General features: G+C 27.2%; 3 protein-coding genes across 3 annotated transcripts in view; all 3 read right to left on the bottom strand.

Annotated features, from left to right (window-relative positions):
* Positions 1-6785: 6785 nt before the first annotated feature.
* The window catches only part of RunxB (RUNX family transcription factor Runt related B), a 198173-nt gene continuing 182033 nt past the window's right edge, over positions 6786-22925 (bottom strand). The window contains exons 4-5 of the mRNA XM_075302297.1: positions 16760-16951; positions 6786-7876 (exon numbers count right to left, since the gene is read on the bottom strand). Of these exons, the coding sequence (XP_075158412.1) occupies positions 7017-7876; positions 16760-16951 (1052 nt within the window). The 3' untranslated portion in view covers positions 6786-7016. The remainder of the gene's footprint in view (positions 7877-16759; positions 16952-22925) is intronic.
* On the bottom strand, positions 18987-20664 carry LOC142231666 (uncharacterized). Its single transcript, XM_075302298.1, has 2 exons — positions 19169-20664; positions 18987-19091 (listed from the first exon to the last, which is right to left on the bottom strand). Exon 1 carries the CDS (start codon positions 20480-20482, stop codon positions 19226-19228), a length of 1257 nt encoding a protein of 418 aa, XP_075158413.1. The 5' UTR covers positions 20483-20664; the 3' UTR covers positions 18987-19091; positions 19169-19225.
* On the bottom strand, positions 20542-22041 carry LOC142228973 (uncharacterized). Its single transcript, XM_075299501.1, has 3 exons — positions 21990-22041; positions 20645-21911; positions 20542-20559 (listed from the first exon to the last, which is right to left on the bottom strand). Exons 2-3 carry the CDS (start codon positions 21710-21712, stop codon positions 20542-20544), a joined length of 1086 nt encoding a protein of 361 aa, XP_075155616.1. The 5' UTR covers positions 21713-21911; positions 21990-22041.

The raw sequence follows: 22925 nt of genomic DNA, 5'->3' as shown, positions 1-22925 counted from the left end.
TATGATTAAAATGGTCATGATTTGACGCAAATGTTTTTTTTTCCTTTTTTAGTTAATTTTTTTCTTTTATGATAAGGTGTAATTGCATGAAATACAGTTAAAAAGTATACAAGGGTACTAAATTTGATTTTAAGAACGCTTTGCGAAAATCTCAAGAATTTTTTAATATTAATAAAGACATGTTGACCTTAGTCAAACAAAATTTTCTTTCATACCCAGTTTTAGGCAGAAACACATAACTATAAGGAAAACCTTAATTGAAAAGTTTATCGAGTTTTGGAGAAGGAAAAATTCTTTATATCGGAAAATTGCTTCTTCTACGATAAGCAAAATTCACATTCGTATTTTAAGGACATGAAATCTTTGGACTTACCACAATATTTTTTTCAGGGCGTATAAACCACACGCAGAGAAGGAATATGATCACCCCAAGACAAAAAGAGAACCAAATTATTTTAAAATTTCAGAACCGAAGATGCCTTTATAAAGCTTTAGCGTGATTACAATAGAGAGGCCAACGTATATAATTAAATTATGAAAGTTTAGTATTTCGAGGTGTCACAAACTGAATCGCGTTTTCCTCGAAAGAAATGTTTTATTATTTTATTTCAGTTACTACTTCTACAAAAATGGAGAACTTACATCGAAGGACTTTGGTATTAGGACCTAACACGAAAATTAAAACTTTTAAAAATGTTGAATTTATAGAAATTTTTGTCAAAATTTTGTTTCTATTGAACATTTTGTCAAAATCTTATTCCTTTAGATAATTTTTTCACAATTTTATTTCTTTGGATGTTGTTTTTTCGAAATTTTATCCCTATGAAAATTTTTTCAAAATTTTATTTCTATAGAATATTTTTTCAAAATTATTTTCTTTCGAAAATGTTGTCAAAATTGTTTTCTTACGAAAATTTTGTCAAAATTTTATTTTCTTAGAAAATTTTTTTCACAATTTGATTTCCTTAAAAAAATTTTCTATAAAAAGTTTTGTGGAAATTTTATTTCTAAAGAAATTTTTGTCAAAATTTTATTTCTATAGAAAATTTTTTCAAAATTTTATTTCTATAGAAAATTTTGTCAAAATTGCTTTCTTAAGAAAATTTTGTCAAAATTTGATTTCTGTAGAAAATTTCTTCAACATTTTTTTCCTTATAAAATGTTCTATAAAAAATTTTGTGGAAATTTTATGTCTAAAGAATATTTTGTCAAAATTTTATTCCTTTAGAAAATGTTCTATAAAAAATTTGTGGAAATTTTATTTCTAAAGAAAATTTTGTAAAAATTGTATTCCTTTAGAACATGTTATCAAAATTTTATTCTTTTAGAAAATGTTGTCGAAATATTTTTTCTATAAAAAAATTGTAAAAATTTTATTTCTATAGAAAATTTTTTCAAAATTGTTTTTTTTAGAAAATTTTGTCAAAATTGTTTTCTAAAGAAAATTTTGGCGAAATTTTATTTCTATAGAAAATTTTGTCAAAATTGTTTTCTTTAGAAAATTTTGTCAAAATTTGATTTCTGTAGAAAATATTGTTAAAATTTTATTTCCTTAGAAAATTTTGTCAAAATTTTATTTTCTTAGAAAATTTTGTCACAATCTTATTTTCTTAGAAAATTTTCTAAAAAAAAAATATGGAAATTTTATTTCTAAAGAAATTTTTTTCAAAATTTTATTCCTTTAGAAAATTTTGACGAAATTTTTGTTTCTATAGAAAATTTTGTAAACAATTTATTTCTATAGCTAATTTTTTTCAAAATTGTTTTCTTTTGAAATTTATGGAAATTTTATTTCTAAAGAAATTTTTTTCAAAATTTTTTTCCTTTAGAAAATTTTGACGAAATTTTTTTCTATAGAAAATTTTGTAAAAAATTTATTTTTATAGCTAATTTTTTCAAAATTATTTTCTTTAGAAAATATTGTCAAAATTTTATTTCTTTAGAAAATTTTGTCACAATTTTATTTTCTTAGAAAATTTTGTCACAATTTTATTTCCTTAGAAAATTGTCTATAAAAAATTTTGTGCAAGTGTTATTTCTAAAGAAAATTTTGTCAAAATTTTATTTTCTTAGAAAATTTTGTCACAATTTTATTCCCTTAGAAAATTTTGTCGAAATCTTATATCTATAGAAAATTTTTTCAAATTTGTTTTATTTAGAAAATTTTGTCAAAATTGTTTTCTTAAGAAAATTTTGTCAAAATTTTATTTTCTTAGAAAATTTTGTCACAATTTTATTCCCTTAGAAATTTTTCTATAAAAAATTTTGTGGAAATTCTATTTCTAAAGAAAATTTTGTCAAAATGTTATTCCTTTAGTACATGTTGTCAAAATTTTATTCTTTTAGAAAATTTTATCGAAATTTTATTCTTTTAGAAAATTTTATCGAAATCTATACAAATTTTGTAAAAATTTTATTTCTATAGAAAATTTTGTCAAAATTGTTTTCTTTAGAAAATTTTGTCAAAATTTTATTTCCATAGACAATTTTTTTTCAAAATTATTTTCTTTAGTAAATGTCAAAATTTAACAGGTTGGCTGATAAGTCCCCGGTCTGACACATAGATGGCGTCGCTAGTATTAAATGCATATTATTTTTATATAGTACCAACCTTCAAATGATTCGTGTCAAAATTTGACGTCTGTAATTCGATTAGTTTGTGAGATAGAGCGTTTTTTTTGTGAAACAACTTTTGTTGTTGTCTGACACATAGATGGCGGCGCTAGTATTAAATGCATATTATTTTTATCACCTTCAAATGATTCGTGTCAAAATTTGACGTCTGTAAGTCAATTAGTTTGTGAGATAGAGCGTCTTTTGTGAAGCAACTTTTGTAATTGTGAGAAAAAAATGGGAAAAATGGAATTTCGTGTTTTGATAAAATAGTGTTTTCTGAGAGGAAAAAATACGGTGGAAGGAAAAACTTCGTTTGATAATGAGTTTCCGGACTCTGCCCCAGGGGAAATCAACAATAATTGATTGGTATGCAAAATTCAAGCATAGTAAAATGAGCACGGAGAACGGTGAACGCAGTGGACGCCCGAAAGAGGTGGTTACCGACGAAAACATCAAAAAAATCCACAAAATGATTTTGAATGACCGTAAAATGAAGTTGATCGAGATAGCAGAGGCCTTAAAGATATCAAAGGAACGCGTTGGTCATATCATTCATCAATATTTGGATATGCGGAAGCTCTGTGCAAAATGAGTGCCGCGCGAACTCACATTTGACGAAAAACAACAACGTGTTGATGTGTCTGAGCGGTGTTTGCAGCTGTTAACTCGTAATACACTCGAGTTTTTCCGTCGATATGTGACAATGGATGAAACATGGCTCCATCACTACACTCCTGAGTCCAATCGACAGTCGGCTGAGTGGACAGCGACCGGTGAACCGTCTCCGAAGCGTGGAAAGACTCAAAAGTCCGCTGGCAAAGTAATGACCTCTGTTTTTTGGCATGCGCATGGAATAATTTTTATCGATTATCTTGAAATGAAGGTCGAAATCGCGGTAAAACGGCCCCATATGAAGAAGAAAAAAGTGTTGTTCCACCAAGACAACGCACCGTGCCACAAGTCATTGAGAACGATGGCAAAAAATTCATGAATTGGGCTTCGAATTGCTTCCCCACCCACCGTATTCTCCAGACCTGGCCCCCAGCGACTTTTTCTTGTTCTCAGACCTCAAAAGGATGCTCGCAGGGAAAAAAATTTCGTTACAATGAAAAGGTGATCGTCGAAACTGAGGCCTATTTTGAGACAAAACCGAAGGAGTACTACCAAAATGGTATCAAAAAATTTGAAGGTCGTTATCGCTCTAGAAGTGAACTATGTTGAATATTAACAACGAATTTCGACAAAAAAAATGTTTTTCTTTGTTAGACCGGGGACTTATCAGCCAACCTGTTAAATAATAAGAAAATTAAGCACTAGCAACTAAGGATATCGGCTTATATAAAAATTTTGTAAACATTTTATGTTATATAAAAATTTATTTCTATAGAAAATTTTGTCAAATTTGTTTTCTTTAGAAAATTTTGTCAAAATTTAATTTTTTTAGACATTTTTTTCAAAATTATTTTCTTTAGTAAATGTTGTCAAAATTTATTTTCTTTAGAAAATTTTGTCAAAATTTGATTTCGTTAGAAAATTTTGTCAAAATTCTATTTCCTTAGAAAATTTTGTCAACATTTTATTTTCTTAGAAATTTTTCTATAAAAAATGTTGTCGAAATATTTTGTCAAAATTTGATTTCTTTAGAAAATTTTGTCGAAATGTTATTTCTATAGAAAATTTTGTCAAAATGTTATTTCTATAGAAAATTTTGTTTCAATTTTATTCCCTTAGAAAATTTTCTATAAAAACTTTTGTGGAAATTTTATTTCTAAAGAAAATTTTGTCAAAATTTTATTCCTTTAGTGCATGTTGTCGAAATTTTATTCTTTTAGAAAATTTTATCGAAATTTTATGTCTATAAAAATTTTGTAAACATTTTATGTCTATAAAAATTTTGAGAAAATTGTTATTTTATATTGGATTAAAATTGTTTTCTTTAGAAAATTTTGTCAAAATGTTATTTCTATAGAGAATTTTGTCGAAATTTGTATTCCTAAAGAAAATATATATAGTACCACTTAGTTGGAGAAGAATATTTTTTCAAAATCTACCAAAACATCAAGAATTCTACCAATCTATCAAACAGTAGAAAATCTACCATTTTTGGTAGAGCTCTACTAACTGTCGTGGGTGTCGAGCGAAAATTTTTCAGCGGTGGATTATCCTATCTCACATTTCTGAGTGCTTCTCTAAGTACTTCTCTAAGTGGTTTCACCGTAATGTGGAACGCCGTTCGGAAAAGTAGGTCCCTTGTCATTGAGCTAACCATAGAATCGGGCAGTAATCAGTGATAAGAGAGAAGTTCACCACAGTGGTATCACAATGGACTGAATAGCCTAAGTGAGTGTGAATTATCGGGCTGTCGCTATACCTAACCTAGAGCCTAGATTTAAAACAATGTCTTTATTTTATTGTTTAGGCTCGGAAGCAATACCAAAATTGGAAGTTATTCCAAAAAGCATCCCGGGATCCTCCCATCCATTTTTTCCATTTCCGATTAAGTTATTTTGGATCAGTTTTAGAAAATGTGCCATTTGAACGTTTAAAGTCAAAATGCGGATTTGAACATGAGTCAGTTGACTTTTTCACATCTTAGGAAGTTATTTTGTGAAGATTTGACAAATTAGAAAATTTAACATTTTTTTAGTTTAAATTGAAAAAATATATTTATAGAAAATGATGTGCCGAAAATAACAAAATAAAACCAATGTATAATATAAAAAATAATATTTTAGAAAAATATTTGATAAAAAAATCTCCGCTGTTGAGATTTGAGACTGCACGTTCTTTATTTTTTCATTCATAATAATAAAGAACATCTATGGATGTAGTAAGAATGTTATTCATTGGTGTCATATTAACATAGGTTCATATCACAAACATTTGAATTGACGTTTCGACGGTTCGTGTTCAATGGCGTCTGTGGCTGAGCGAAAAATTTTTCAATTTGTAAAATTTGGTTAAGACGAAAATAAAAGTGTTATAAAAAATATTTAAAAGAAAGTGAAATTGGTGAAAAAACTTTTGTTTGTGATTTAAATTATTTAAATTTTTTCATTTCAATGAAAGAATGCACAACTTCTAAATCAATGCAAAGTATCAAAAAAAAAGGAAAACTTCCGCCCTATGACAAGCCCATTTAAAATTCATTGGAGATGCTCCAAGTTTGCACTACTTCCAGATCAAAGATTGGGAATCCAAACTACTTTTGTGGGAGCTCTATTTTTGCTGGTTTGAAGATGATCCAAGTTTTCACTACTTCCTCATCACAGATTGGGGATCCAAACTACATTTTTCGAAGCCCTTTTTTGGTAGGGTGTTAACCAAATCGTAGTATTCTACATTCAAACTCGACTTCAAGTAAAACGTGTCTTGAAAGACGTCTCCTATTTTTAAATGATTTTTATAATTATAGTCAAGTTACAAAAAATCATCGAATTTGAGAACAATTTCTACAATATTTAATAATTATTGCAGACCTATTAAAATTAATCTTGGTGGTGCAAAAAAATGTTTCTTTTATATGAAGCTAGGAATTTTAGGGTCAAATCGCTTATTTCTGAAGAAAAAAACGCCTTAAATAAAATTTTGATTGAATTTTGTTTAAGTAAAAAATCTTGGAATCAAAGAAACGCGATATGCCCATTCGTATTTTAAAGATAAGAAATTTTTGTGCTTATAACAATATTTTTTTCAGTGTATATAATCGGAATTCGATATTTCTATGTGCCATAAAGGGTATTAGTTATCATCCAAATTATAGAGTAGGATATTAAAAGTATATTTATCATTTTCAATCTGTATGATTTTACAAAAAAAAGAGAAATTATATTAAAAATTTGTATTCCACAAATGAAGTATTTTTGTTTTTTATTATTTAAGCATTTTATTCTTATTTTAATTTATAACTACATTTTTATCATTCTAGAGATAAGACTATTATATCTTAATATTTGATTTAAATTCGATATGTTCATTTGAATAATTTCTTATTATTTTAATATTTTTTCTCGTATATTTAATTTGTATATGCATTGAGAGTGTGATTTAAAATTACAATAAATAATAAAATTTACAATAGCGCCAATAATCTTATTTTGATTTATTTCGGGGCTTTAAGGGTATACAATATTCGTTATGGTTACATTTTTATTTAGTTCGTAACATAGATATGGAATTCATTCAGTTTCTGGTCACAACAAAATTTTTTGCCTAAATTCAGTTTCTTCATCTGGGGCTGACCCACAAAAGGGGCAGCCTAAGATTTACATCACATGAAACTCCTTGTCATCATTTTCTGGGGGCAACAGGTCCTCTTCCTCATCTGCCTTTACCGTCCGTAATGGTATACTCTCGTCTATACTCAAACCCAAAGCCTGACCAATGGCTTTGCGCAGTTGCTAGTAAGGCCGCCAAACATCCGAAGATTTTGGAGTACGGCAACGTATGGGACCATATGAACTGCTAGCCGATCTCGAGGTATTACTGACCTCATCCAAATCTATAGTTTCCACTGGTGAAGGAGATCTGCGACTTGATGTTACTGGGGGTGGAGTACAACTGCTCGTCGAGGGTTTCACTGAATCACTCTCACTGCCCGAATGTGAAATAAGGGTAACGCAACGCTTTATTAAATTGACACCATGTGAAGAATTCTCGGTATTCGTTGTTGGCAGATTGCTAGCACCTGCCCCTAATGGTGTTATGGACTCCACTGAAGCACTATTCAATAGCGATGGTGATTGTCCTGCACTGGAATTTCGAAACCATGGAAATTCATTATAATTTCCATACAATTGTGTATACAGCCATTGACTGGGTTGAGGCAATAGAGGATTTTGCAGAAATAATTGAGCCGCCAAAGCGGGATTAAAAGAATGTGTTGGTGTTGTAAAATTCGATGCCAAACCAGAGAAAAGTTCATTTTTCCTTAAGGCCGGATTGCGTTGTATTAACGAAGTAAATGCGCCACCACTTGCGTTTTGTGTCAAGGGCGGTGATGTACTACGTTGCTCATCATCTTCATGTATTGACGATGCCTTCCTTGGTGATCCTGTCACCGATATGCTATCACTTTCAAAACCTGCATCAATGTTGTTGTCATTATCACTTGTGGTTGTTGTCAAGGGCGGGGATGTTGTCAGAGATTGATGGGCGGCTAGGCCAGCGGATGTTGTAGTTGGTGATCCTTCGGGACTTGTTGTACTATGAGCTGCACCAATTGCTGATAATTGGGATAACTGGGACAGGTGATGTGGATCTGAAAAGAAGATAGAGTGATGTATTTCGGGTATTTCTTGGAAAAGGGAGGCATGGTTGCCAAATATGAGATATGATGAAATAATAACCGTTGATTTGACGTTTTACAAAAGGTACACTAAAAAAACTACTTTCCTCGTGAAAGAAATTATAGACAAACGAGATTCAGCTTTCTTAGAAAGTATTTTTTTTTAATATTATAACAAGCGTTGCAACAATTGGCTCTAATTCTCTTTATTTTTTTTATTTTTTTAAATTCGTTTTTTATTTTTTTTTTTAATTTTTTAGCTTAAATAAATGAGATGCTGCATCTTTAGAATAACGACTAAAAAGCTTCAAATAGAGGCCACGATATATTAAGAGGATTTAGCATCTTTGGATCAATTTAGTTTTTTGAGAAATTAAGGTCCCTAAAAATATTCCTATTTTAAAGAATTCGCATCTTTGATTCGGAATCTACACCAAAATCCTTAAGGGGAGGTCTTTATCATTACCAACATATTCATCGGGGCCATGTCCGATGAATATGTTGGTAATGATAAAGAGTTTGTTTGCGGTCAAAAGCTCAAGCTTCTCAACGATCATTTTGGCATATTCTTCGCTGCCCCAGGATTCATGGCTACTACATTCGTAAAAATTTGGTGAAAACTTTACCAACAAACTATCAGAAAAATTATGTTTTGCAAAACTTTATTTCTATAGAAAATTTTGTCAAAATTTTATTTCTATAGAAAATTTTCTCAAAATTTTACTTCTATAGAAAATTTAATCAAAATTTTACTTCTATAGAAAATTTTGTCAAAATTTTATTTATATAAAAAATTTGTCAACATTTTATTTCTAAACAAAATTTTGTCAAAATTTTATTTACAAAACAATTGTCTTATTCCAATTTCTATTTTCTATAGAAATTAAGTTTTGTAAAAATGTTATTCCTATCGAAAATTTTGTCAACATTTTATTTATATCGAAAATTTTGTCAAAATTTTATTTCTATAGAAAATTTTGTCAAAATTTTATTTCTATAGAAAATTTTGTCAACATTTTACTTCTATACAAAATTTGGTCAAAATTTTATTCCTATAGAAAACTTTCTCAACATTTTATTTCTATAGAAAATGTTGTTAAAATCTTATTTCTATAGCAAATTCTGTAGTACATTTTTTCAAAAGTTTATTTCTATAAAAAAATTGTCGAAATTACATTTCTATATAATTTTATTTTGTCAAAATTTTATTTCTATAGCAATTTTTTTAAAAATTTTATTTCTATAAAAATGTTGTCAAAATTGTATTTCTATAGATTTTTTTTTAATTTTATTTCTAGAACAAATTTTGTAAAAAATTTATTTCTATAGAAAATTTTGGCAACATTTTATTGCTATAGAAATGTTTGTCAAAATTTTATTGATTTAGAAAATTTTGTCAAAATTTTATTTCTAAAGCAAATTGTGTTAAAATTTTATTTCTATAGAAATGTTTACCAAAATTCCATTTCGCTAATTCTTTAATTCTAAAAAAAAATTTTTAAAATATTATATGTATTATCATATAGTCAAAATTTTATTTCTATAGAAAATTTTGTCAAAATTTTTTTTCTATAGAAATTTTTGTCAAAATTTTATTTCTATAGAAAATTTTGTCAACATTTTATTTCTCCAGAAAATTTTTGCAAAATTTTATTTCTCTAGGAAATTTTCTCAAAATTTTACTTCTATAGAAAATTTTGTTACAATTTTATTTCTATATGATTTTTTTTCAAAATTTTATGTCTAGAAAAAATTTTGTCAAAATTTTATTTCTATGGAAAATTTTGTCAAAATTTTATTTCTATAGAAAATTTAGTCAAAATGTTATTTATATAGAAAATTTTGTCAAAATTTTATTTCTAAAGAAAATTTTGTCAACATTTTATTTCTATAGAAAACTTTGTCAACATTTTATTTCTATACAAAATTTACAACACAATTTTCTTATTCTAATTTCTATTTGCTATTGAAATTCAATTTTGTCAAAATTTTATTCCTATAGAAAATTTTGTCAACATTTATTTTTTTTTATTTTATTTATTTTATGTTGAAATTGCGAGCACTACAAGGACTTATCCTTATTAATGACAGTGCAAGCATAGATTAGAAGTTAAATATGGGGTTACATTAATTAGGTGGTTTGATGGAGTTTTAAGAATTGTATGTTTAATATTATATAATTGACATCTATTGAGCTTGAACTTAAGAAAGAGCTTCTGATATTTCCTTTTTAAAATATGATGCGTTACCAATCAGTTGAGTATTATATGGAAGATTGTTCCAAAGACGAATAGCATTGATAAAGAATTGCCTTTCAGATATTTGACATTTGTATCTTTGTTGGATTAATCTTTTTCCTCTGTTAGATCTCGCGAACATAAGTCGATCATAAAGGTAATCTGGTTCTTTTGTATTGATTATTTTATGCAGTAACAATAAGCATCTGTATTTTAGAACATTTTCAAAAGACATGTTAAAAATTTGGTATGCGAAAGATGAAATTCTTTCTGTACGTTTTCTCGAGAATATATATCTGGCAATATTATTGAAGGTTACTTTCAGTTTATGCGAATCAGTATAATCGCAACTAGCATAGATTTCACAGCCATACAGAAGTACTGGAAGCAGGTAAGTTTTAGCGAGTAACATGCGTATATTTAAAGGCGTAAAGTTTTGGACTGCCCATAAGTTTCTTAGCATTCCATGGACCTTGCCGACGGTAACATTAATGTGATTTGTCCATGTAAGTTCTTCATTGAATGTGATGCCCAGATTGGATGCCGTAACAACACGTAAAAGCGGTGTGTTATTTATTTTAAGAGGATAATCGAACTCAGTGTATCGTTTTCTCTTTGAAATAATGATATATTTGGATTTTGCTGGGTTAAGAAATAGTCCATTTTGAGAAGCCCAGTTTTGTACACCTTGCAGATCTTCGTTAATATTCTGGAACATATTGATAGCATCGTGCGTGTAAGCATTTGCATAAAGCTGGACATCATCAGCATATATTTGTACTTTACAGTATTTCAAAACCTGTGGTAAATCATTGATATAGGCACTGAATAACAAAGGGCCTAAAATAGAACCTTGTGGAACGCCACGCCACATTTTGATCTCGTTGGATGTGGTATTATGATACGAAACAAGTTGGGAGCGTCCATTTAAGTAAGATGCAAGAAGACTGCACGCTGAATTAGAAAATTTAAAGGAAGAATTTAGTTTTTTGATAAGATTTGCATGATTGACTGTATCAAAGGCTTTACTATGATCTAACAGCACGAGGCAAGCCAACATATTGTTGTCTATTCCCAATCGTATATCTTCTATAACGTCGATAAGAGCAGTAATACAGCTTCTTTTTGCTCTGAAACCAGATTGTCTTTGCGAGAGCAATTTTTCGTTATGTAAGAATTCTTCAATTTGATTGCACATAAGCTTTTCGAAAACTTTAGATAGATAAGAGAGAATGGAAATTGGCCTAAACTCATTATTCGACTTGGGTAAAGGTATAATTTTAGATCTTTTCTTTTTGATTATTTTTATAGAAAATTTTGTCAAAATTTTATTTCTTTAGAAAATCTTATTTATTTCTATAGAAAATTCTGTAGTAAATTTTTTAAAAATTTTATTTCTATAGAAATCTTTTTAAACATTTTATTTCTATAAAAAATTTCAAAATTTTATTTCTATAAAAAATTTCAAAATTTTATTTCTATAGAAAATTTTGTCATTTTTTTTTATTGAAAATTTTGTTAACATTTTATTTCTATAGAAAATTTTGTTAATATCTTATTTCTATAGAAAAAATTGTCAAAATTGTATTTCTATAGAAAATTTTTTAAAAATTTTATTTCTACAAAAAATTTTGTCAAAATTCTATAAAAAATTTGTCAAAATTTTGTTTCTATAGAAAATTTGGTCAAAATTGCTATAGAAATAACTGTTAAAATTTTAGTTCTATAGCACATTTTGTTGAAATTTTATTTCTATAGAAATTTTTGTCAAAATTCCATTTCTCTAGTTCGTTAATACCAAACAAAAAATATTATTTGTATAGATAATATTGTCAAAATTTTATTTCTATAGAAAATTTTGTAAAAATTGTATTTCTATAGAAAATTTTGTCAAAATTGCATTTCTATAGAAAATTTTGTCAAAATTTTATTTCTATAGAAATTTGTGTCAAAATATTACTTCTATAGAAAATGTTGTCAAAATTTTATTTCTATAGCAAATTTTATCAAAAATGTATTTTTAGAACAAATTTTGTCAAATTTAATTTCTATAGAAATTTGTGTCAAAATATTACTTCTATAGAAAATGTTGTCAAAATTTTATTTCTATAGCAAATTTCATCAAAAATGTATTTTTAGAACAAATTTTGTCAAAATTTTATTTCTATAGAAAATTTAGTCAAAATATTATTTATATAGAAAATTTTGTCAAAATTTTATTTCTATAGAAAATTCTGTAGTAAATTTTTTCAAAAGTTTATTTCTATAAAAAAAAATTGTCAAAATTATATTTCTATAGAAAATTTTGTCAAAATTTTATTTCGAAAAAAAAAATTTTTTAAATTTTATTTCTATAAAAAATGTTGTCAACATTTTATTTCTATAGAAAATTTTGTCACAATTTTGTTTTCTATTGAAAATTTTCTCAAAATTTTATTCCTATAGAAAATTTTGTCAAAATTTTATTCCTATAGAAAATTTTGTCAAAATTTTATTCCTATAGAAAATTTTGTCAAAATTTTATTTCTATAGAAAATTTTGTTAATATCTTATTTCTATAGAAAATTTTGTAAAAATTTTATTTCTTTAAAAAATTTTGTCAAAATTTTATTTCCACAAAAAATTGTTGTAAAAATTTTATTTCTATAGAAAATTTTGTCAAAATGTTTTTCTATAGAAAATTTTTGTCACAATTTGTTTCTATAGAAAATTATTCGACTTGGGTAAAGGTATAATTTTAGATCTTTTCTTTTTGATTATTTTTATAGAAAATTTTGTCAAAATTTTATTTCTTTAGAAAATCTTATTTATTTCTATAGAAAATTCTGTAGTAAATTTTTTAAAAATTTTATTTCTATAGAAATCTTTTTAAACATTTTATTTCTATAAAAAATTTCAAAATTTTATTTCTATAAAAAATTTCAAAATTTTATTTCTATAGAAAATTTTGTCATTTTTTTTTATTGAAAATTTTGTTAACATTTTATTTCTATAGAAAATTTTGTTAATATCTTATTTCTATAGAAAAAATTGTCAAAATTGTATTTCTATAGAAAATTTTTTAAAAATTTTATTTCTACAAAAAATTTTGTCAAAATTCTATAAAAAATTTGTCAAAATTTTGTTTCTATAGAAAATTTGGTCAAAATTGCTATAGAAATAACTGTTAAAATTTTAGTTCTATAGCACATTTTGTTGAAATTTTATTTCTATAGAAATTTTTGTCAAAATTCCATTTCTCTAGTTCGTTAATACCAAACAAAAAATATTATTTGTATAGATAATATTGTCAAAATTTTATTTCTATAGAAAATTTTGTAAAAATTGTATTTCTATAGAAAATTTTGTCAAAATTGCATTTCTATAGAAAATTTTGTCAAAATTTTATTTCTATAGAAATTTGTGTCAAAATATTACTTCTATAGAAAATGTTGTCAAAATTTTATTTCTATAGCAAATTTTATCAAAAATGTATTTTTAGAACAAATTTTGTCAAATTTAATTTCTATAGAAATTTGTGTCAAAATATTACTTCTATAGAAAATGTTGTCAAAATTTTATTTCTATAGCAAATTTCATCAAAAATGTATTTTTAGAACAAATTTTGTCAAAATTTTATTTCTATAGAAAATTTAGTCAAAATATTATTTATATAGAAAATTTTGTCAAAATTTTATTTCTATAGAAAATTCTGTAGTAAATTTTTTCAAAAGTTTATTTCTATAAAAAAAAATTGTCAAAATTATATTTCTATAGAAAATTTTGTCAAAATTTTATTTCGAAAAAAAAAATTTTTTAAATTTTATTTCTATAAAAAATGTTGTCAACATTTTATTTCTATAGAAAATTTTGTCACAATTTTGTTTTCTATTGAAAATTTTCTCAAAATTTTATTCCTATAGAAAATTTTGTCAAAATTTTATTCCTATAGAAAATTTTGTCAAAATTTTATTCCTATAGAAAATTTTGTCAAAATTTTATTTCTATAGAAAATTTTGTTAATATCTTATTTCTATAGAAAATTTTGTAAAAATTTTATTTCTTTAAAAAATTTTGTCAAAATTTTATTTCCACAAAAAATTGTTGTAAAAATTTTATTTCTATAGAAAATTTTGTCAAAATGTTTTTCTATAGAAAATTTTTGTCACAATTTGTTTCTATAGAAAATTATTCGACTTGGGTAAAGGTATAATTTTAGATCTTTTCTTTTTGATTATTTTTATAGAAAATTTTGTCAAAATTTTATTTCTTTAGAAAATCTTATTTATTTCTATAGAAAATTCTGTAGTAAATTTTTTAAAAATTTTATTTCTATAGAAATCTTTTTAAACATTTTATTTCTATAAAAAATTTCAAAATTTTATTTCTATAAAAAATTTCAAAATTTTATTTCTATAAAAAATTTCAAAATTTTATTTCTATAGAAAATTTTGTCATTTTTTTTTATTGAAAATTTTGTTAACATTTTATTTCTATAGAAAATTTTGTTAATATCTTATTTCTATAGAAAAAATTGTCAAAATTGTATTTCTATAGAAAATTTTTTAAAAATTTTATTTCTACAAAAAATTTTGTCAAAATTCTATAAAAAATTTGTCAAAATTTTGTTTCTATAGAAAATTTGGTCAAAATTGCTATAGAAATAACTGTTAAAATTTTAGTTCTATAGCACATTTTGTTGAAATTTTATTTCTATAGAAATTTTTGTCAAAATTCCATTTCTCTAGTTCGTTAATACCAAACAAAAAATATTATTTGTATAGATAATATTGTCAAAATTTTATTTCTATAGAAAATTTTGTAAAAATTGTATTTCTATAGAAAATTTTGTCAAAATTGCATTTCTATAGAAAATTTTGTCAAAATTTTATTTCTATAGAAATTTGTGTCAAAATATTACTTCTATAGAAAATGTTGTCAAAATTTTATTTCTATAGCAAATTTTATCAAAAATGTATTTTTAGAACAAATTTTGTCAAATTTAATTTCTATAGAAATTTGTGTCAAAATATTACTTCTATAGAAAATGTTGTCAAAATTTTATTTCTATAGCAAATTTCATCAAAAATGTATTTTTAGAACAAATTTTGTCAAAATTTTATTTCTATAGAAAATTTAGTCAAAATATTATTTATATAGAAAATTTTGTCAAAATTTTATTTCTATAGAAAATTCTGTAGTAAATTTTTTCAAAAGTTTATTTCTATAAAAAAAAATTGTCAAAATTATATTTCTATAGAAAATTTTGTCAAAATTTTATTTCGAAAAAAAAAATTTTTTAAATTTTATTTCTATAAAAAATGTTGTCAACATTTTATTTCTATAGAAAATTTTGTCACAATTTTGTTTTCTATTGAAAATTTTCTCAAAATTTTATTCCTATAGAAAATTTTGTCAAAATTTTATTCCTATAGAAAATTTTGTCAAAATTTTATTCCTATAGAAAATTTTGTCAAAATTTTATTTCTATAGAAAATTTTGTTAATATCTTATTTCTATAGAAAATTTTGTAAAAATTTTATTTCTTTAAAAAATTTTGTCAAAATTTTATTTCCACAAAAAATTGTTGTAAAAATTTTATTTCTATAGAAAATTTTGTCAAAATGTTTTTCTATAGAAAATTTTTGTCACAATTTGTTTCTATAGAAAATTATGTGAACATTTTTTTCTATAGAAAATATTGTCAAAATTTATATGTAGGAGTCTATATAAAATTATGAACCCACTATGACCATTTATGATGGTCCATGTCATATACTGAGATCGTGCACCAAATGTCAACCGGATCGGATGAATTTTGTTCCTCCTTGACGCTTAAGAAGTCAAACTTGGGGATCGATTTGTATGGGGGCAGTGTTACTGTTGTGCCTACCGGTCAGACTTTTATGCCACCTTTTCGATGTGCCACTAAATATCATACTATTTATATTTCTCTGACACTTTTTGCAATATTGATTGCAATATTTTTTTTTTTCAAATCACATTAATTTTAAGGAAATGATTGGTTTCTTAACGAACAATTGAGCTATTCCACCATAATGTTTCGTGTACCGCCTAAAAGAGTGTAAAGGAAATTTTATTTATTTTATAAAGCGTCTTAATGTCCTTGCTGCAAAATTTTAAAAAATAGTTTTTGACCTAATTTAAAAATAAGTGAGTGCAGCAGAAAGTTGGACGGGGCTGACTATTCGAATTGGTTCATATCTGTTCATAATTATATATAGACTCCTCCACATAGGTATTTAATCTGCCTTTTTTTGTCTAACATAGACTCCATTTAGAAGACAATATTTACAAGTTTTAAAATAGCTTGACATTGGTTAGTGTTAACACAAGCCAAGTGATTCCATTGCAAATGACATTCTTTAGAAGAAATTGCTGCAATCCATGGTGGAGGGTAAATAAGATTCGACCTCATCTTTGGCTCGAACCCAATACCAAATCCTTAATGGGAGGTCAACATTTTTAAGCCAAATTTTTTTTAGTGTATGTAACTCTCTAAATTTGCAAAATAACGGTTTTTGTTTGATCAAACGTCGTAACGAATCAAGCCACGACTCCCCATAATATCTCAGGCACGGCGTTTTTTTTTTTTTTTTGTCTTGCCACTTTAACCTACCTCCCATTCGATTCAATCCTTGCCTATCCAAGGCACCAACATGACCGGGAAATGCTGCAGGTTGATGATGAAAGAACGGACTGCCATGTGGAAAACCTGGTCGTCCCAAAGCAGCTGCATGACTTCCACCCAATGTTCGCCAATCCGGTGCATGTAGATGGCTATGCATACCAACCAAATGATGGGCAAAACCTAGAACAAAAATAATTAACAATTAAATTTTCATAAACATTTTTCAAAAAAATATTCCCAAATCTTAAATATTTTTAAGACCAACTATATTCCATTATGGTTTTAATAGGAAATGAAGAGAAAAACACGAAGAAACCGCATAAAGACCAATATTTGGCCGCTCATTTTTGGTTGATGCTCTACCACCAGTCAAGGACCCCCAAAAACCCAACGTTTCCTCACATGTATGCGTGGTAAATATGTATACGAAAAATTTAAAAGCGAGAAGAAGAAGAAGCTCACTCATACCAACATAGCTTAGAATTGAGCATGTGTTGGTCTATATAGCAGACCAAAAATGGATAACAGTCTCAATCCACACCCAGTTTGCCTTGTGTTACCGTAATAGTTTTTGGGATATTCCTCCATATGGTCATAGTCATATGTCTAGCAAAGAATTGGACAACATTTTTAATATTTCAACAAAATGGAAATAGTAAAACGTTATCCTGTTCTATTTTCCGTTTTTTTTCATTAGCCTTTATGGCATCTTCTTTGTAGACTATTTTATTGGTAGCCCTCTTCCAGTTTGCCAAAGTTTCCAAATTTTTGCCACATAAGCACATTTTTTGTTAACCAAAAAAAAAAGCAAGGAAAAAAACTAAAATACCCACCGAACCTTTTAAACTTGGCCTTTGAATCTGCAAGTCCTGTATGAGAATATTTCTTGTTTTCTCACTCACTCCATCTCCGCAAAGATGAGAGATTTTTCGAAACATACATTTATATATTTAATACATAAGCATTGCAATGTCTTAGTTCATTTCCATGTGTATGTAAATAGTTTTTGAGAGAAAAAATTAGTGTCTGCATGCATAGCCTTTTTTTATTTTTGGGGATCTTAGCCACTACCATCCAACCAGCCAGCCAGCCAACCAAATAACCAACCATTTTTGGTTTACACCAAAAGACGCCATTATTTGGTTGTATATGGCCATCATACTCAGGCAATCACAAGTTTTGGTTTAACCAAAGTTGTTGCTTTTTCATTTCCTCCTCCTCCTCCTCCACATGATAGGTCCCTTTGGTCTATGTGAAATTTACTTCAAGGAAGGTTGCCTATTTTTTGGGGCAACTTTATCTCGCCATTGTTAACCATATTAAGGTGGAATATGTACCAGTAAAATAATGGAAATAGTTCAATTTGGGTTTATTTCTATTAGAAGTTAGCATATAAGACCCAAAATGAGTCATTTCCCCTTGCCAGATCTATATTGAAGAATCTATATATGGAAATTACTTATAGGTAGGGTCTTGCAGATTAAAAAAAAAACATCGCCAAAAAAAGTAGTGAAAATGTTCTTTTTGGATCCGGAAGTGGTGCAAAATTGGCAGAGAAGCGATGAATTTAACATGGGCTTGTCAAAGGACGGATGTCCACACACAAAATTTTTTTTTTCGAATTCAATCACGAAATTAATTGATCCAATTAATTTTTAATTGAAATGTCTTCAATCACGGAAATGGTAGTATCAATTAAAAAATTAATTGAAGGTCAAGGTCAATTAATGAAGGTCAAAAGTTAATTGATCCAATTAAAAAATTAATTGATACTATTACTTTTGTGATTGATTTTTGTTTCAATTAAAAAATTTGTTGAATCAATTAAATTTTTAATTGAATATTTTTTAAAACTCAATTAAAATTTTAATTGGAAAAATGTTCGTGAAATTTTTTTGTGTGCACCATTTCAACAGCCGTTCCACTGAATATACACCACTTCTTAACTTGTGGTCCGAATTCAGTGTTTTGGATGTGAATTAATAAATGATAAATAAATAAATTTAAAATTTTTTTATGATTTTTAATGCATTCTAGCGCTTGTCTGAAACGCTTAACTTCAATATATTTGTATTTGTATTTTGATAAAATTTGATTTTTATAAAAAATTTTGTCAAAATTTTATTTCCATAGAAAATTTTGTCAAAATTTTATTTCGTTGTTTTAATTAGTTGACCTTTAAAATTTTAATTATATTTGCTTAGTTCGGCTTGAGGTCATGTGAATAAAAACAGATGTTGTTGTTTTTTGAGTTGTATTTTTATATTTAAAATTTTCCAATATTTCGAGACATCTCCGATGCTCGTCTTCAGGGAAATTACTTTAAACAAAAAGAAAAAACATTTAACACATTAACAAAAAAAAATATATCATTACATGAAAAACACAGATAATTACATTTAAATTTAAAGAACAGTGAACTTCTTTACAAGGGAGTATATTTACAACTAAAAGCTAATCTGTCTTTCTATATTTTTGTACAATATTTCTATAAATATGTGCACAATGGTCCGTATCAGTCTTAAAATTCATTCGTCTTTCTGCAGGTACATTTATAATATGTAGCATCTCCAGAGTAAATCTCCTTTTATAATTGGTTTCTTGCGTCAAAATATCTACGTCCTTAAAGTTTGGTTTGTGTCCTGTTAAAGTGCAATGTGCTGCAAGTGCCGTCTTTTGCTCCAAGGGCTTATCAGTGGCTTTCTGATCAGATTTATGCCCTGAGAGTCTAGTTTTTAATTTGGTTTTCGTTGTACCAATATATACTTTTTGGCAAGTATCAGAGTCATTTCCATTGCATTTGATCTTATATACTACGTTTGACTTGTCTTCTTTCTTAATTTTGGATTTTGTCTTGCTGAAGAATTGATTTACTGTATTATGAGTCCTTTGTGCAATTTGAAATTTGTCCTTATTTAGCATGTTAGATGATTTGAATCTTTCCGAGAATTGGGGGACATATGTCAAGGGTTTATAAATTTTGGGTTCAATTTCGTCATGTTTGATATGTTGTTGTTCTTTTACATGTTGTATTAGGTCGTCAATCGTCTTATTCGGGAAATCATTTAATCGCAATATGGTCCTTATCTTATCTTCGTTGTCCTTATGAAATATTTTGTCGCTGATATCGTGTACTCTTCTTATAAAATTTGTAGCCGTATTCATTATAACTCGTCTAGGATGTTTGGAGTTGAAATTTATCAATCGTCCTGTGGCTGTTGGCTTTTGATACCAGTTAATTTTTATTCCATTTCTGTGCCTTAGAATTATGGTATCTAAGTATGGTAACTTGTTGTCCTCTTCTGTTTCCATCGTAAATTGAATTTGTCTATCAAAGGCGTTTAAAGCTGATAAAGTGGCCTGAACGTCATTTTTATTCAAAATACAGAACAGATCATCTACATATTTTGTCATTATTTTTGGTTTAATAGTCAATTTTTCCAATACTGAGTCCAAGAGTACTTCCATTACAATATCGGCGATAATAGGTGAAGCTGGTGATCCCATTGGCATTCCTTTACGTTGCTCATACACCTTGTCATCATATACAAAATATCTTGAGTCCTTTATACAAAAAGTTAACATTTCTATAAAAATATCCATCGGTATCTTCGTATAGTCCTTTATTTCGTCCCATTTTTCTTTTATAATCTTAATCGCCAAATTTACTGGAATACTTGGAAAAAGAGATACTACGTCAAACGAGATCATTGTTTCATTGTCCTCAATCTTAATATTACTGGTTTTATTCTTAAATTCAATTGCGTCCTTTACATTATATTTGGAATCTTTCGTCAAATTTTTCAAAATATTTACAATATATTTTGATAGTTCATAAGAGGGGGAATTTATTGAAGAACATATCGGTCTTACAGGGACTCCTTCCTTATGTATCTTCGGAAGTCCATAAATTCGAGGGGCGTTAGCAATTTTACATATCAATTTTAATTTTTCGTTGGTGTCAATGATGTTCATTCTGAATAATTTTTCCACCAGTTTGTTATTTTTGGTTTGTAGTGTTGATGTCGGATCTCTTTTTAAGCGTCTATATGTACAAATATCTCTTAAAATATTTTTCATCTTTATGTCATAATCGTCTTTATACATCGCTACGGTTTTTCCCCCTTTATCAGCAGTTAGAATAAGTAAATCTTTATTTTCCTTTAGATATTTCCGTGTCTCCCCCACTGTGTCAAGTATAAATTTCTCTTTCTTATTTGGTTTAGTCTTTTGTATGTGGTCATCTATAAGAGAAGCTAAACGTACTCTCGCATTCTCTTGTTCTTCTTTATTGTCTAATGTTTGTATGCACTCATCGCCTTCAGCTATAACATTGAACAACGGAAAGGAAGTTGTTGTTGTCGGAAGAGAAAACTTGGGTCCTAGAGAAAGCAGCCATTTAACATTAGTTGGTATGGTTTTATTTGTGAGGTTCTCAAACCAACTTGTTTTGTTGTTCATGCCAAGCTCTACTTGTTGTTGTTGTTTTAATGCGTTTAGTTTTTTAATGTGAGTAGTTTTAATTTTATAGTTGTGTGATATTCTGAGAGTATTTTCACTCTCAATGAATTTGTTGTAGTCACCCGTGCTCATGACTTTGCTTAGTTTATCTTTAGCATTAGAAATCATTATTGTATTTTTGTGTATTTGCATGTGTTTGTATTGTATGATGAGATTCAATACTTTAGTGTGAAAGTTATAGTTATGCTTTTCTAATTCTCGTTTGAATTTTGGCGGCAAGTTGTTAGTATTGAAGATGTTATAAGTATGTGTTGTTGTATTAGTGATGAATTTTGGTATAATACCTGCTTGTTTGCATTTTATTAGAAAAGTGGTTGATGCCTTTAGGGATGCTGCTTGCCTGTTACTTTTGGAATATTGTTTGATTATATTTTTCGTTTCTGTGTTATATTTATGTTTAATGTTTTTGTAAAGTTTCATTTTGAAAATTATTGCGGTGTGCCTTCCGTGTATTTTGTTGTTTTAATTAGTTGACCTTTAAAATTTTAATTATATTTGCTTAGTTCGGCTTGAGGTCATGTGAATAAAAACAGATGTTGTTGTTTTTTGAGTTGTATTTTTATATTTAAAATTTTCCAATATTTCGAGACATCTCCGATGCTCGTCTTCAGGGAAATTACTTTAAACAAAAAGAAAAAACATTTAACACATTAACAAAAAAAAAATATATCATTACATGAAAAACACAGATAATTACATTTAAATTTAAAGAACAGTGAACTTCTTTACAAGGGAGTATATTTACAACTAAAAGCTAATCTGTCTTTCTATATTTTTGTACAATATTTCTATAAATATGTGCACAATGGTCCGTATCAGTCTTAAAATTCATTCGTCTTTCTGCAGGTACATTTATAATATGTAGCATCTCCAGAGTAAATCTCCTTTTATAATTGGTTTCTTGCGTCAAAATATCTACGTCCTTAAAGTTTGGTTTGTGTCCTGTTAAAGTGCAATGTGCTGCAAGTGCCGTCTTTTGCTCCAAGGGCTTATCAGTGGCTTTCTGATCAGATTTATGCCCTGAGAGTCTAGTTTTTAATTTGGTTTTCGTTGTACCAATATATACTTTTTGGCAAGTATCAGAGTCATTTCCATTGCATTTGATCTTATATACTACGTTTGACTTGTCTTCTTTCTTAATTTTGGATTTTGTCTTGCTGAAGAATTGATTTACTGTATTATGAGTCCTTTGTGCAATTTGAAATTTGTCCTTATTTAGCATGTTAGATGATTTGAATCTTTCCGAGAATTGGGGGACATATGTCAAGGGTTTATAAATTTTGGGTTCAATTTCGTCATGTTTGATATGTTGTTGTTCTTTTACATGTTGTATTAGGTCGTCAATCGTCTTATTCGGGAAATCATTTAATCGCAATATGGTCCTTATCTTATCTTCGTTGTCCTTATGAAATATTTTGTCGCTGATATCGTGTACTCTTCTTATAAAATTTGTAGCCGTATTCATTATAACTCGTCTAGGATGTTTGGAGTTGAAATTTATCAATCGTCCTGTGGCTGTTGGCTTTTGATACCAGTTAATTTTTATTCCATTTCTGTGCCTTAGAATTATGGTATCTAAGTATGGTAACTTGTTGTCCTCTTCTGTTTCCATCGTAAATTGAATTTGTCTATC

This window comes from Haematobia irritans, chromosome 3, assembly GCF_050003625.1.
Source record: "Haematobia irritans isolate KBUSLIRL chromosome 3, ASM5000362v1, whole genome shotgun sequence".
NCBI lineage: Eukaryota > Metazoa > Arthropoda > Insecta > Diptera > Muscidae > Haematobia > Haematobia irritans.
The sequence above is the reverse complement of the archived record's forward strand: the minus strand, read 5'-3'. Positions and strand labels throughout refer to the sequence as shown.

Coding starts and splice junctions, on each gene's coding strand:
- LOC142231666 (XM_075302298.1), bottom strand. CDS start 20,482: ATGATCTCGTTTGACGTAGTATCTCTTTTTCCAAGTATTCCAGTAAAT.
- LOC142228973 (XM_075299501.1), bottom strand. CDS start 21,712: ATGAAACTTTACAAAAACATTAAACATAAATATAACACAGAAACGAAA.